The sequence below is a fragment of the Nicotiana tomentosiformis genome, chromosome 3, assembly GCF_000390325.3.
Source record: "Nicotiana tomentosiformis chromosome 3, ASM39032v3, whole genome shotgun sequence".
NCBI classification, from domain to species: Eukaryota; Viridiplantae; Streptophyta; class Magnoliopsida; order Solanales; family Solanaceae; genus Nicotiana; species Nicotiana tomentosiformis.
The window spans coordinates 6,366,481-6,381,802 of NC_090814.1; the positions used below are offsets into that span (position 1 = coordinate 6,366,481).

Consider the following 15,322-nt stretch of genomic DNA (forward strand, 5'->3'; position numbering starts at 1 on the left):
GTGCTTTGTATCTCTTCTTACTGTCATGCTCTTCCTTGACCCTGTACACCCACTTATTCTGCAATGCCTTCTTTCCTTTTGGAGCTCTGTAAGTATCCATGTTTTATTCTTTTGAAGAGAATTCATCTCTTCTTTCATGGCTAGATTTCACTTATTAGAGTTTATCATCTGCATTGCTTCAATAAAATGCTATGGTTCTCCAGCATCAGTCAGAAGTAAATAGTGGGGAGAGAGAGAGAGAGAGAGAGAGAGAGAGAGAGAGAGAGAGAGAGAGAGAGAGAGAGAGAGAGAGAGTTAACCTATCTGGAGCATTTGTGACTCTTTTAGATCTCCTTAATGTTGGTTCAGGAATAACTGACCCCGAATTTGATTCAAGTCCTGGCTCCAGATGTGGTTCTCCGTCTGATTCTACCTCTGGTTCTGCTTCTGGTTCTGATTCTGATTCTGGTTCTGATCCAGATTCAGCTTCTGGTTATACATCTTCAATTTCAGAATAAGTTGTAATCTCTCTAGCCACTTCATTTTCTAAGATTTCTTCTAACTCAACTATTTCAGATGTCTATTTGCTGGTGTTGGTTGGTTCTACTCCAAGCTTGTCCTTGTACATCACATTTTCATTGAATGTGACATTCCTGTGTCTTAAGATCTTTCCATTCTGATCATCCCAAAATCGACAACCAAAATTATCATCACCATAGCCAATAAAGAAATATTTCTTGGATTTAGGATCAAGCTTTTCTCTATCATTGGAGTTTATATCCATATAAGCAACACAACTAAAGATTTTAAGATGTGAGAGAGTTACCTCCTTTCGTATTCATACCTCCTTAAGAATTTCAAAATTTAGCGGTACAGAGGGTCCCCTGTTTATGGGGTAAGTCACCATGTGAACAGCCTCAACCCAAAAATACTTCGGCAACCGAAAATATATTCTCATACTTTGGGCTCGTTCATTCAGGGTTTTGTTCATCCTCTCACCAATGCCATTTTGTTCAGGTGTTCTAGGAACCGTCTTGATCATTCTGATCCATTCTCAGAGCATGATGCTTGAAACTCTTGACTATCATATTCTCCTCTATTGTCAAACTTTAGACATTTTAACTTAGGCTTGTCTCATTTTCAACTTCAGCTTTCCATCTTTTAAAGGTAACAAACACATCAGATTTATTTTTTAAAAAATAAACCCATACCTTTCTCGTGGAATCGTCAATGAAGGTGATATAATAGCGTGAGCCTCCCAGAGAAGTTACAGGATCTGGTCCCCATATATTCGTATGCACTAGTTCTAGTTTCTCTTTCTTTAGTGTCCTTCCCGCCTTTGAGAAACTAACTCTTTTTTGTTTCTCGTAAATGCAATCTTCGCACAAACCTAATTAAACATGTTTGAGGTTTGGCAACCTTTCTTTAGATACCAACAACTTCATTCCCTTCTCACTCATATGCCCAAGTCTCTGGTGCCACAATATTGTGTCACGACCATGGTTAACTACTGCTATAGTATCTCTTTGTATTGCGGTTGCATACAATGTTCCTTTCTTGAAGCCTCGTGCCACAACCAAATTTCCTTTGGTTCCACGATCCGTTACTGAATACTGTTGTGTATCCTTCACTATCAATCTGACCCATGGATATTAGATTTTTCTTGAGGCCAGAAATATGTCGGACATTTTGCAATTTCCATAGTATCCCTTGTGAAGTCTTTATATGAACTTCACCTTTTCCGACAATATCCAAAGGTTCGCCGTCTGATAGATAAACCTTTCCGAATCTTTTAGCAATATAAATATGCAATAATTCTTTACATGAGGTAGAGTGAAAGGATGCACCTGAGTCCAGAATTCAAGATTTGACTGGACTGTCTGCGCAACAAATTAGTGCATCACCAACATGTTCAGCAATTACATTTGCTGAATTTTCATCCTTCTTCTTCTTTAGTTCTCTACACTGACTACTGTAGTGACCCTTTTTATTGCAATTCCAAGAAGTAATGTCTTTGCGATTCTTGGATTGCCCTCTTCTCCTTGATATTGATCTGCCACGACCATGACTTTGTCCTCTTTGGCTGCTTCTCCCCCTACTTTCGATATTAAAAGCAGATCCTGGGGAACCATTTGATTCTCTCCGGCGAATATCTTTGCTAATTAGAATCAAGTCTCTAATATCATCCAATTTGAGTTTGGTACTTCCAGATGAATTACTAACTGTAGTTACTGTTGCAGACCAACTCTCCGTTAGAGATGATAGTAGAATCAACGCCCTGACTTCGTCATCAAATGTTATATTAACAGAACTCAATTGAGTTAATATTATATTAAACTCATTGATATATTTTGTAACAGATCCACCTTTTGGCATCTCCAAGTTGAACAATCAACGCATCAAATAGACTTTATTTGAAGCAGATGTCTTCTCGTACATATTTGATAATGCCTTTATCAGGCCTGCAATGGTCTTTTCATTAATGATGTCGAACGCTACATTTCGTGTCAGCGTCAAACGAATCACACCAAGAGCTTGGCGATCTAATATCCCAATCCACTTTGGCCATATTATCTGATTTTACCCTGTCAGAGGTAAGTGTAATTTTTTTTAGTACAAATAATTCTCTATTTGTATTTTTCAGAATCCTAAATCTTTGCCATTGAACTTGTCAATCTTAACCTTTCCTTCTTCCAATGCCATTTTTCATAATTTTTTATGTGAATAGTAACCGCAAAAATACTACTCTATGTAAGAAAAAGGTCTCAATCGTATAAGGTAGACAACAATCACTATTGGTGAACAATACTATCACTATTAATGAATAGTATTTCACTATTGTGAATAGTGTTAGTATTGATGATCAATAATGTCGCACTATTTTTGTAAATAGTACCTATACCAATACCGTATTTTTCTACCAGAATTACACTATCTATGCTCTGATACCAGTTATTGGAAAGCGTGTCGGACTAAATAAAGGATATAATAATTTTAAGAGAAAAATAATAAAAACTCGTAAAACAAGACAAGACAAGATTTACGTGGTTCGGTAATTTTTGTCTATTCCACGGCCACACAGAGAATATTTTATTACTCTGAAGAAATTTGAGGGATGATTTACAATTGAGGAAAGGGATGCCTAATTATAGAAAAATATCAGAATATGAACATTGCTTCTTTTCTTGCATGCGCCGATATTAACTCACACATTTTCTTCTTTCCTCACACTGTGAATTTTGTTGCTGCTAACTTTTGGTGCAACATACATTTCCTTCTTTGCCTTTTGCATATTGTTCTCTTTCTTCATTAAGTATTTTTTTTTCATTTTACAGCTAGGTTTGTTCCTTTCATATAGTTGCCATTGTAACTGCAACCATAGGTGAGCGATATCGTCTACAAACTGCTCTAGAGTATGGGCTGGTCGACAATCATATGGCAACTGTTCCCATGAGCATCTGGTGGTTAGTACCTCAATATCTACTCTATGGTATATCTGTATTCCCATGAGCATCCGGTGTTTCTCGTAGCAATTGCACAAGGAGGCCACAACCCCTCTTTGTTTGGAGGAAGGAAAAATCTATAGGTTAAGGACCATGGTATATAAATTCTGCCCTTGTGGCCCAAAAATGAATGTCTTGATATTTTTTAAGAAAAAGATTAATTTTAGGATAGTTGTAGTCTATATCGAGAAAAAATCTTATGTATGATCAACACAATAGTATATGACAGATCAAAGAATGAGATGGGTAGATCTACCAAATCTTGCGAATATAAGATTTTGAAAACTTGTACTATCCGTTCACTTTTACTTGACACATTTTGACTTTTCACAACCGTTAAGAAATAATAAATGAAGTGCATAATTTACCATGATACCCATATTAATTGATGCATATTTTATTGGATTTGAGAAAATTATTTGAAATGAGTAATAAATACTGTGGGTATAACAGGAATTTTTTTTATCTTCTCTTGATATGCGTAAAGTGATAAGTAAAAATGAAAATCTATTTTTAGTATACATGCAAAGTAAAAGTGAAAGGAGGGAGTAATATAAAAAGTTTTTCATTAAGGTAAAATGAGAAATTTAACTTAATTATTTTCTAAATTTAGAAAGTTGCTTTTCTTTTAATACAGACTAAAAAAGAACTGTTGTCATATAAATTGAAAAGGATAGAGTAACATTTATAACTTGTTGACTACTTAACTATTGCGGCACCAATCATGAATGAGAATGCACTACAAAAACATTGCAAAAAAATAAGAGAAATTAATCTCCTGTGACCATTTATAACTTGAATAGAAGAAACATTTTCTCTTGTGTGTTATTTTAAAAAATTTTATGTGTAAAAATGAACTATTTTTTTTATATTTATAAAAGACATAATAATAAAGAACTACCATAAGAGAAAATTTAATAATTTTTCCACTAAAAAGAGTGGAACAAAAAAGACAAGTTAAAAAAAAATAGCGCTGTTACGTCACCCAACAGTGAAGCAGTAGTTGGAATTCAGCTACTGTCGTGGTCACCTCATGGCCAACGGAGCCAACATCTCCGACGCCGAAACACCATTTCTTGGCGGCGAAGTGGTTGAAGGCTTCATCGACTACAAGGGTCGTCAGGTGACCCGATCCAAATCCGGTGGATGGAATTCCGCATACTTCATCATTGGTAAACTCACTTTATCAAAATTTCCTGCAACTTAACCATCTCTGTCTTTTAAAGCAGCAAATAATTCTTTAACATTTTTAAAACAACAAATAACTATTGTTAGGTGTGGAAGTGGCGGAGAGATTTGCATATTACGGGATAAGTTCGAATTTGATAAACTACTTGACGGGCCCAATTGGCCAGTCAACGGCGACGGCGGCGGCCAATGTGAACGCCTGGTCTGGAACGGCGTTCCTTTTGCCGCTACTGGGTGCGTTTATCGCAGATTCCTTCTTGGGTCGGTACCGTACAATTATCATCGCCTCTGTGCTCTATGTCCTGGTTGGTACTCCTTACTCTGCTTTTTTGCTTTGACATGGTTGTACTCTGTGTTTGATTTGTAATACTTTATTTTGTGGCGCTGGTTTGCTGATTTATTATTACTAGACTAGATAGGATGTTTATGGCAGAGGACTTATTTTGAATGGATCCTGTATTACTTTTAATGCGAAGCCAATCTACAAAATCTAAATTCCCTCCCTCTCATTTTATAGGACACTATTTCATTTTTCTTCCGTCACCAAAAAGTTGACACCTTTTATATTTGAAAGAATAAGTGCCATTTAATTATAACAAATGTAAAACAAAAAAATAACTACTCCATTTGGTCCACTTTAATTGATTTTTTGGCCTTTTTTTATGGTCCACAATATTTGATTTTTTTCAGGTATCGAGAAAGAATTAACCTTTTTTATTCCCCAAAGTTGCCCTTGGAGTAAAGAACCTTGAAGTATTTGTTATATTTTCAATGAACAAATTAAGGTTAATACGGTCAATTTCATTATTAATTAATGCTAAAAGGTGTATTCCTTAATATGTGTGAAAACAACTAAAAATCAATTTAAGTGGACCGGAGGGAGTAGTTACCAGTGTCGGCCTGAGGGTAAGGCAAATAAAGCAAGGGCTTACGCCTCAAAATTTTGGGCCTTATTTTTCACTAGTAGTAGATTTATGATTATTATTTTTGGAAATAATGAGAATTTTAAAGTAAAATAAATAAATCTTCGAAATGGATGTGACAATTCTAAGCGTGTGAAAATAGTTTTGATTTTCTATTTGGTGATAACAATTTGAGATGACTAGGTGATAAGAATCTTGAAAATATTGCCTTAATCTCAAAAAATTCTTAAAACATAATAGTCACTCAATAATGATGGTTTAAATTTATTTGCCAACTTAAATGTGTTAAGCAAAATAGTACAAGTAGAAGAAAATACTCTAATCACTGTATTCAACCAGATAAAAAACTTAATTCTTTTCCAAATGCCTATATTGCTTATATAGTAATGTTAATAGTTCCTGTAAAAACTGTAAATGCGGAATGACGTTTTTCAAAATTAAAGTTGATAAAATCTTACCTAAGATCAATAGTATATCGAGGGAGATTAAATTGATTAATTATATATACTATCAATGAAAAAAATTGTTAGAAGAAATCGATTACAAAAGAATTACTTATAACTTTGCATCTCAAAAAGTTAGGAAGATAGACTTCAAATAAAAACATGTATGAAATTTTAAAAAAAAGTTTAAGGCCTTTTATTAAGGTTTCACTTTAAGCCACCAACTTTGTTGAGCCGGCCTTGATTGTTACATTTGATGGTGTTCTATGTTTATAAAAGCTTGTGCAATCAGGCTGGACTCCCGTTGCACTTGATGTTTAATTTGGAGGCATATAGTAATTCTTGCAAGTATGTGTGCTCACTTGTCTACCGTGTCTATGAATGATGTATTTTCCCAAGCGCTATCCACTGATGGTTAACTAGTCAAAGGGCACACACGTTTATAACATTTTATAACATGTCATTATGCTGTGGATTTCATTCTCGAATTTATCTACACTTAAAACGATATAAGTCTCGAGTTTAGTCATTCAGTACTGCAGCTTGTAGCATAGTTGTTGACTTATTGCTCATATTATTCATAATGAGTAGAGAAACAAGAGAAAAAATTGACTACTTTTTGGCTCAAGAAGCGCAAAGTAGAATAGCATGCAGCAATAGCAACATACACTTTTAGAGTTCTCTTACCTTCTAACATGATGCACACTAACAAACACATTGGCTAACGTGCGCTTCTGGACCGAAAATGGGGAGAGGCAGACCTAAGAGGAACTCGAACAGGGTTTCGATTTCAGAGCCGAGGGGTGACGGATGGTTATCAGGGAAAGCTTCTACCAGTTCTCCGAAAGGAGTAGTGATTGCTGGATCCGGCACGAAATCACCACCAGCACCAACGATGAAGGTGATGACACCGACCAGCGAGGCGTCTGGGTCGGGGAAGGGAAAATTGGTTCCGATTGAGTCCATCTCCAGCCCCGATAGTGGAATGTCAACAGGGAATACCAGTCCAGCTAGGAGGAACAATGAAGAAGAAGTGACAGTAAGTAATGGTAAGGACAAGCAAACTGAATCACAGGGGGAATTTGAGCATAATCAACCGGCTATGGGTTCACAGACTTGGGCTGGAGTTGTTGCGGGTAACAAACTGGCCTCGAAGGGTATGAATTTACAATTCATAGCCCCGATGATTCACAAGGGTGAAAAAATTGTTCAATTGGATCCAGAAGACACAGAAGAAGGGAACATGAAATGGAAAACACCGATAATAGTGTACGTTATTGGAGTTTCCCCATCGATTGGAGCTATGGAAAGGTTTCTTAATACTCACTGGAGGTTTGTAGATAAACCACAGATATTTTACCACAATGACGATTACTTCGTGATCAAATTCAGCAATATGGATGAACGAAATGAGGTATTCTATTCTGGCCCCCACACGATTAATAGTAGATCTGTGATAATGAAACCATGGGCTCCGGATTTCAACTTGTATGAGGAAGTATTGAGCACTGTTCCATTGTGGATCATGCTACCAAATTTGCCTTTGAACTGCTGGACAATGAAATGTTTAAGCAAAGTTGGCAGTGCACTAGGAAACCCCCTCTATGCAGATGATTGCACAACATTGTCCGCTAGAATCTCATATGCTAGGTTGCTTGTCAAGATTGATGTTACCAGACCTTTGCCTAGGAGTGTCAAAGTGCAGGACCTTAGTGGAAGAGTATTTGAACAGGTAATGAATATGAATGGGAGCCCGAGTATTGCACAATATGCCTTCAAGTTGGCCATAATTGTAACCATGTACCAGCTCAAAAACGACCAATTCAACCAGCTCCAAGAAGGACTACAAGGCCTAAGCAAATCTGGAGGAGCAGCGAAAATACATGTGCATTAAATATTCCCAAAGGAATTATTGTCCAACCTACAACCAAAGAGGTCGAACTTAAAACAGGTGAAGGCAACAACAAAGTACTAACAAATGAGTATCAGAAGGAAGATGGATGACAAGTAGTAAGAGGCAAATCAGCAACTAAGAATCCCAGGGAGGAGAGTTGCTTAGATACAACCAATGGGTTTAAACCTCTAAGCGAGCAAATGAGCAGTAATGCAGAGCCAGTGCTTACAGAGCAAATCCATAGTTATGCTTGTATGTAAGCAAGATGTGGTAACAAAGGGAACGAGGCGGCCAAAATCTCTCAACCTAACCAAGCATGAATATAGTTACTTGGAATGTGAGAGGCCTTAATAAGGCATATAAGCAGAAGGAGTTAAAAGTAGTTATAAAGGAAAATAAAATAGGGCTATTAGCCATACTGGAGCATAGAGTAGTAGAAAAGTTGGAAACCAAAATAATCCAGAAGATAGCTCAAGGTTGGAGATGGATTTCCAATGCTAGCTCTAATAATAAAGGGCGAACATGGATAATCTGGGATCCAAGACGTATAGATTTTGTTCTGCTCACTAAAGAGATACAGTATATACATGGGGTGACTAAGATATATGATCTGAACCTGAGTTTCCACTTCACAGCTGTTTATGGTCTTCACTCAATTCAGGATAGGAAAAGCATGTGGATAAGTCTACGAAGCATAACACAAATACAACAGGGTCCATGGATCATTATGGGGGACTTCAACACTCTCTTACATCAAGAAGACAGAATGCATGGTTCACCTGTACAAGAATATGAGACAAGAGACTTCAGGGAATTCTTAATGAATACAGGATTCTGTGAGGTTAAAACATTTGGAAGGGAGTATACATGGAAAAATAGCCACACATATAGCAAAATCGATAGAGCCATTGCAAATGCAGATTGGATATCAAATGACCACACAAGTAGTTCATATTTTGGAGCCTCACTTTTCTGATCACTCACCGTTGAGTATCAGTTTCACCGAATCACCTAGAAGAGGAGGAAAGCCTTTTAAATTCTTCAATTGCATAGCTGAACATACACAATTCCGACAGGCAGTTGAGGAGGGATGGAGCATACATACGAATAGGAAGAACATGGGAGCAGTATGGGACAAACTAATGGGGGTTAAACAGAATCTGAAAAGACTCAATACTGAGCAGTTCATTGGTGTAGATAAGAAGATTAAGGAGGTCAGACTACATCTACAAGAGGTGCAAGAGAAGTTAAGTGCCGACTACCTGAACACCATGCTAATGGAGGAAGAAAGGGAATTAAAATGTCAATTGGAGAAATGGGGTGGTATCGAGGAAAGCATATACAAGCAAAAGTCTAGAATTCAGTGGCTAAAAGAAGGTGATTCTAATACTGCCTACTTCTTTGCCTCCATGAAGCAAAAGTATTCACAGAATCACATCAGGAATCTTAAAAATGATCAGGGGGAGAGACTCCATACTGAAGCTGAGATAATAAAGGAAATAACTGGATATTATGAGAAATTACTTGGCACATCAACATATACCCTGCCTGCCATTGATCCTTCTGTACTTAAGGAAGGACCACTGCTAACTATGGAACAACAAAGAGGGTTGATTCAGCCAATATCAAGGGTTGAAGTGTACCAAGCTTTGATGGATATTGATGATAGAAAAGCACCAGGATGTGATGGCTTGAATGCTGTTTTTTTCAAAAAAGCATGGCCTGTGATTGGGGAGGAGATTACAGAAGCTATCCTTCAGTTCTTCAACACCGCCAACATGCTCAAAACTATTAACTGCACTTTAGTGACACTCATACATAAAGTACCGAATCCTGAATCTATAAAGGAATTCAGACCCATATCATGTTGCACCATCCTTTACAAGATCATTTCAAAAGTACTAACCAAGAGACTACAAGGGGTGATGGATACTTTGGTTGATAAATGTCAATCTGCATTTGTCCCTGGTAGGCTGACAACATTGTCCTAAGCCATGAGTTGATTAAAGGCTACGGAAGAAAAGGGTTATCACCAAGATGTGTGATGAAATTGGACATGCAAAAAGCCTATGACTCGCTTGAGTGGGTATTTCTGGAGCAAGTTATGGTAGGTTTGGGTTTCCCTGATGTATTTGTGAAGTGGATTATGGGTTGTGTTACCACTGTAACATATTCCATTTTACTTAACGGAAGACCTACGCAACCATTTGTGGCCAGGAGAGGACTAAGGCAAGGGGACCCTCTATCCCCCTTCCTGTTTGTAATAGCAATGGAGTTTCTGACAAGAAAATTGAAGACCCTGAGGCTGATACCAGATTTTAACTACCATCCCAGATGTGAGAAATTGCAGATTGTACAGCTAGGTTTTGCTGACGACCTACTTTTGTTTTGCAGGGGTGATATAAGATCTGTGCAGTTATTATATGAATGTTTTCTCCGGTTCTCCCACTGCTCAGGACTTGTAGTGAATAAACACAAAAGTTCAATCTTCTGTGGAGGAGTACCTGAGGATATTCAACAAGCTATTCTGAACATATTGGGAATTTCTAAAGGTGCACTACCAGTAAAGTACTTAGGTGTACCACTGAGTTCCAAAAGACTATCAGTCTCACAATGCCAACCTTTAGTGGACAGATTAGTGGGAAAAGTTGCAACATGGGCAGCAAAGTTCTTGTCCTATGCAGGGAGACTTCTGCTTATTAAAAGTATCCCGTTCTCAATGCAAACCTTCTGGTGCCAGACATTTATTGTGCCTAAAAAGATACTTAATGTGATTGAATCTATATGTAGAAGGTATCTTTGGACGGGAGACAATGAGATGACAAAGAAGGCATCACTATCATGGGATAATGTGTGCTATCCTAAGTCAGCGGGAGGGTTCAATGTCATTGATATATGCCTATGGAATAAAGCTGCAATATGCAAGCATTTCTGGAACCTGTGCCAAAAGAAGGATAGACTTTGGATACAATGGGTTCATAGCTACTATGTGAAGGGTAAACATATTTGGGGGTGTGACCCTCCACAAGCGTCCTGGATGGTTAAAAAGGTGATAAGGCAAAAGATACCTTGGAGAAAGCAGGATACTTATATGAAGACATCTTGAAGACCAGTCACCTCTCAATCAAGAAGATATACAACAAACTTAGAGGAGATTATCCAAAGGTGAGTTGGAGGAGACTAATATGCAACAATTCAGGATATCCTAAATGGATATTCACACTACAATTGGCAGCACTGGGGAGGCTATATACTAGAGATAGATTAGCAAAGTGGGGTGCGACGACTGAGCTAATTTGTCCAGTGTGACAATGACGATGAATCCATTGAGCACCTATTTTTTAAGTGCAACTTCTCTGCTACCCTATGGGGAAAAATGCTCACATGGATGAAAATAAACAGAGGACCAATGGGAAGGAATCAAGAACTGGCATGGACAGTTACAAATGCAAATGGAAAGGATACTAAAGCTGGAATCTACAGATTAACAATGACAGGATGTGTGTACTACTTATAGCAAGAGCGGAACATAAGAATCTTCCAAAAGAAGTCGAGAAGTGTTGAAGTTCTAAGAAGATTAATAACACAAGATGTTCACTGCAGGGGATAGTGGGATCGAAAACTTGCGGGGCAATTGAGAAGGATGAATTTCTTTCCTTAGTTAAATTCTGTCTATTTTTGTAACTAAGGGGATAGGGAGGAAGAGAAGATGAATGTAAAAAGTTGGGGATGTCCAACTTTATGGGTTTTGTTTTGCTTGTACATATATTTTCCCTTGGTAAATAAAATTACTTAATTACAAGGAAAAAAAAAAAACAAACACATTGGCTATTTGGCTTCGACTGTGAAAAGACCGACACTTCCAAACAGCAATACTTCTTGGTGGAAGGATCTCTAAAATTGCATTTATTGGCCTACTAGTGACTACTTGAAGTCTTGAACCACTCAACATGTTAGAGTTTCTTCGGTGAGTGGGCTGAGGCCTATCCATTTTCTCCCTTACTGTCCTTGCCAAGTAGCACTACGCCTTCCTCACTTTCCCAGTTTCAAGCTCGTTCTTCAACCGTGATAAGAGTGATGAAAGAAATGATCATACTACGATACCACTTGAATGAGTGAAGGAAGCATTTAGTAAAAGGTATAGAGAAAGCTTTAGCTTTGGTATGATATTGTATGATCATGGACTCGTGTTGACTAAAAATTCCTGACATGTATGTGGAATCTGCTATTATCCATTTGCAAAAGAATTTTATTTGGGAGTGCTTTTCACTGGAAATGGTAACAGTATATTGATTTGGGTCCTGGTACTCATTAACTGCAGGGACTTTGCTTCTTGACTGTTTTAGCTGTTTTTCCTTTCAACTCTTCTGATTGCCAAAATCCGGATACTATCAAGGCATGTTCACCCCCTGAGTTCCAAGCTGTATTGTTCTTCTTTGCTCTGTATCTGGTAGCATTTGCACAGGGAGGTCACAAGCCTTGTGTACAAGCTTTTGGAGCAGACCAGTTTGATACACAAGACCCAGAAGAATGTAAAGCCAAAAGTTCGTTTTTTAATTGGTGGAACTTTGGATTATCTGCAGGTGCCCTGGTGGCAATATTAATTTTGAGTTACATCCAAGACAATCTTAGCTGGGCTCTTGGATTTGGAATTCCCTGTATTGTAATGGTTCTTGCACTTACTGTTTTCTTATTTGGTACATTCACTTACCGTATCCGTCAAAATTGTGATGAAAAGAAGGCATTTGTCAGAATAGGTGGGGTGTTTATAAATGCAGCTAGGAACTGGCGAAGAACTACATCAGCAGTGTCCATGCAACTACAAGTGCATGGTATTATACCACATGAAGGTTCTCAACAACTAAAGTAAGTTGATCTCCTGTTGTCGTCTTGTTTGAACAAATTAAAGCTCTTGATTTTACATTCATCGCTCATTTTGGAAATTAAGTAGACAATAACTTTCAGACTTGTCACACACATTAGGATGGTTGATTATTTTGATGTGGCTACTCTAGTAGGTTTGACATGATTACTACTCTATTGAGTTTGGTATTGACAGTGAAGTCCAGTGCTGTAGTTGATACCATACTGAAGTATTTGCATACTCTTTCCTTTCAACTGAAAGATTTTTATCTACTGCAAGAGACATCTTCAAATTGACGCATTTTTATTCATCACAGGTTCCTTCACAAAGCATTGCTTACACCGGAGGGTTCCAAGGACAACAATAGTGTTTGTAGCTTCAATGAGGTTGAAGAGGCTAAATCAGTTGTTAGATTGATCCCAATTTGGAGTACATGTTTGGTGTATGCCATTGTGTCTTCACAGACATCTACTTTGTTCACCAAACAAGGTGTTACGATGGACAGATCTATTGGTTCAAACTTTAAAATCCCAGCTGCTTCTTTGCAGTGTTTTCTTGGCATCTCTACAGTTTTCCTCATTCCTATATATGACTGTATTTTGATTCCGCTAGCAAGATCTATAACTAGGAAACCTTCGGGCATCACAATGCTTCAAAGGATTGGAACAGGAATTTTCGTATCTATACTTGCCATAGTAACTGCAGCAATTGTTGAAAAGATTCGTCTACAAACTGCTCTGGAGTATGGGCTGCTTGATAATCCAAAAGCAACTATTCCCATGAGCATCTGGTGGTTAATACCTCAGTATCTACTCTATGGAATATCTGAGATATTCACCTTGGTTGGTCTGCAGGAGTTCTTCTATGATCAGGTGCCGGTAGAGCTGAGAAGTGTTGGTCTTGCTCTGTATCTCAGCTTAGCTGGTGTAGGAAACTTCTTGAGCAGTTTTCTCATCTCTTTTATTGCGAAAGCCACTGCCAAAAACGGTCAGGATAGTTGGTTTTCAGACAACTTGAACCGAGCACATCTTGATTACTTTTATTGGCTTCTTTCTGGACTTAGTGTTTTGTCTTTCACTTTATACTTGTACTTTGCTAGGTCTTATATCTACAAAAATGGAAGTGCTATATGAAAGATGTACTGTGGGATAACTTTGTTCATGGAGAATTTAAAGTGAAAATGTTGTACTGACTTGGTCGTGTTTTCGGTAGTCGGCCTAATGATTGTTTAGCACAGTGCACTGCATCTAGGAATTACACTAGGAGGTTACAACCCTTGTTTCTTTGAAGGAGTGATAAGAGTCCAATTTCTCTTTTTTCTTTTCAAAACCGAGAATACCCTGTGAGTTAGCTGGCCTAGCTCTAATGTGCTTACAGGTTCGGAACTCGGACGGTTATGGGCTTGTCTCTCTATCTTGCTCCCACTTAAATACCAAGTTTCAATCATTTAAAGGGTTTGAACTCGTGATATATGTCTAACCTTCATTTTAAGCACTACGTCCTTATCTTTTTTTTCCTTTAGTGGGGCTGGTTGTTAGGGTGGGGTGGGGTGGGGGGTGGGGGTGTTTGGTGCTCAAACGAGGAAGCGAAAAGTGTGAAGGGAAGAATCACTAGCGGGAGATAGTAGATATTCAATGGAATAGAGTTGAAGTTTAAAGTATAGAATTACAAAGCCAATAAGTTGCAAAGGCCTTCATTAAGTGCAAAGGCAAGAATGAACTATTATTTATACAAAATATGAAACTGACAAGCAAATACCAAAACTAACTACAACGTGTGTATATGAATACTATTTACAATAATATCTTGTCACCTTCCCTCAATCTGAAGGGGAGGAACGAACATGAAGATTGTTAAGAAACTCCTTGAATTTTTTAGCAGAGACAGCTTTGGTGAAGACATCCGCAAGCTGTTGTGAGGTTGGAACATGAGAAAAAGTAAGGTCACCCTGGCTAATCTTCTCACGAATAAAATGATAGTCCAAAGCGATATGTTTTGATCTGGAGTGAAACACTGGATTATGTGTAAGCTGTATGGCGCCAATATTATCACATTTTGCAAGAATAGGAGTACGAAGATAAATACCCAAGTCACGTAAGATGAATTGTATCCATGTAGCATCAGCAGTAGTAACAGCCAAAGCACGATATTCAGCTTCTGTGCTTGAACGTGAAACAGTTGGTTGTTTCTTTGTAGACAAAGAGATCAAATTGTTCCCAAGAAAGATACAAAATCCAGATGTTGATCGACGAGTTGATGTGCAGCCCGCCCAGTCCGAATCTGAAAAATATTGTTAAAGAGATGGAAGACTGTTTGTAGAGCAGCAAACCATGAGCATGAGTTCCTTTAAGATAACGGAAAATCCGCTTAACAACTTGAAGATGAACTAGTCGAGGTTGGTGCAAAAATTGTGAAGCCATATTCACATCAAATTGTATATCAGATCGTGTAAAGGATAAATATTTAAGGCTTCCAACCATCTGGTGATATAGAGAAGGATCATCAAGGAGTGGTGTAGTTATAGAGTG

General features: G+C 37.9%; 1 protein-coding gene across 1 annotated transcript; it reads left to right on the plus strand.

Moving 5' to 3' along the window:
- The first annotated feature begins 4,386 nt into the window (after positions 1–4,386).
- LOC104090182 (protein NRT1/ PTR FAMILY 5.10-like) lies at positions 4,387–13,986 on the plus strand. Its single transcript, XM_009595238.4, has 4 exons — positions 4,387–4,654; positions 4,758–4,975; positions 12,252–12,796; positions 13,111–13,986. Exons 1-4 carry the CDS (start codon positions 4,516–4,518, stop codon positions 13,925–13,927), a joined length of 1,719 nt encoding a protein of 572 aa, XP_009593533.1. The 5' UTR covers positions 4,387–4,515; the 3' UTR covers positions 13,928–13,986.
- The last annotated feature ends 1,336 nt before the right edge of the window (positions 13,987–15,322 follow it).

What these genes read in the sequence shown, in the direction of transcription:
- LOC104090182 (XM_009595238.4), top strand. Translation starts at nt 4,516, where the DNA reads ATGGCCAACGGAGCCAACATCTCCGACGCCGAAACACCATTTCTTGGC. An exon ending in TTCCGCATACTTCATCATTG is followed by an intron (nt 4,655 to 4,757) that starts GTAAACTCACTT and finishes AACTATTGTTAG; the next exon opens with GTGTGGAAGTGGCGGAGAGA. An exon ending in GAAGGTTCTCAACAACTAAA is followed by an intron (nt 12,797 to 13,110) that starts GTAAGTTGATCT and finishes TATTCATCACAG; the next exon opens with GTTCCTTCACAAAGCATTGC.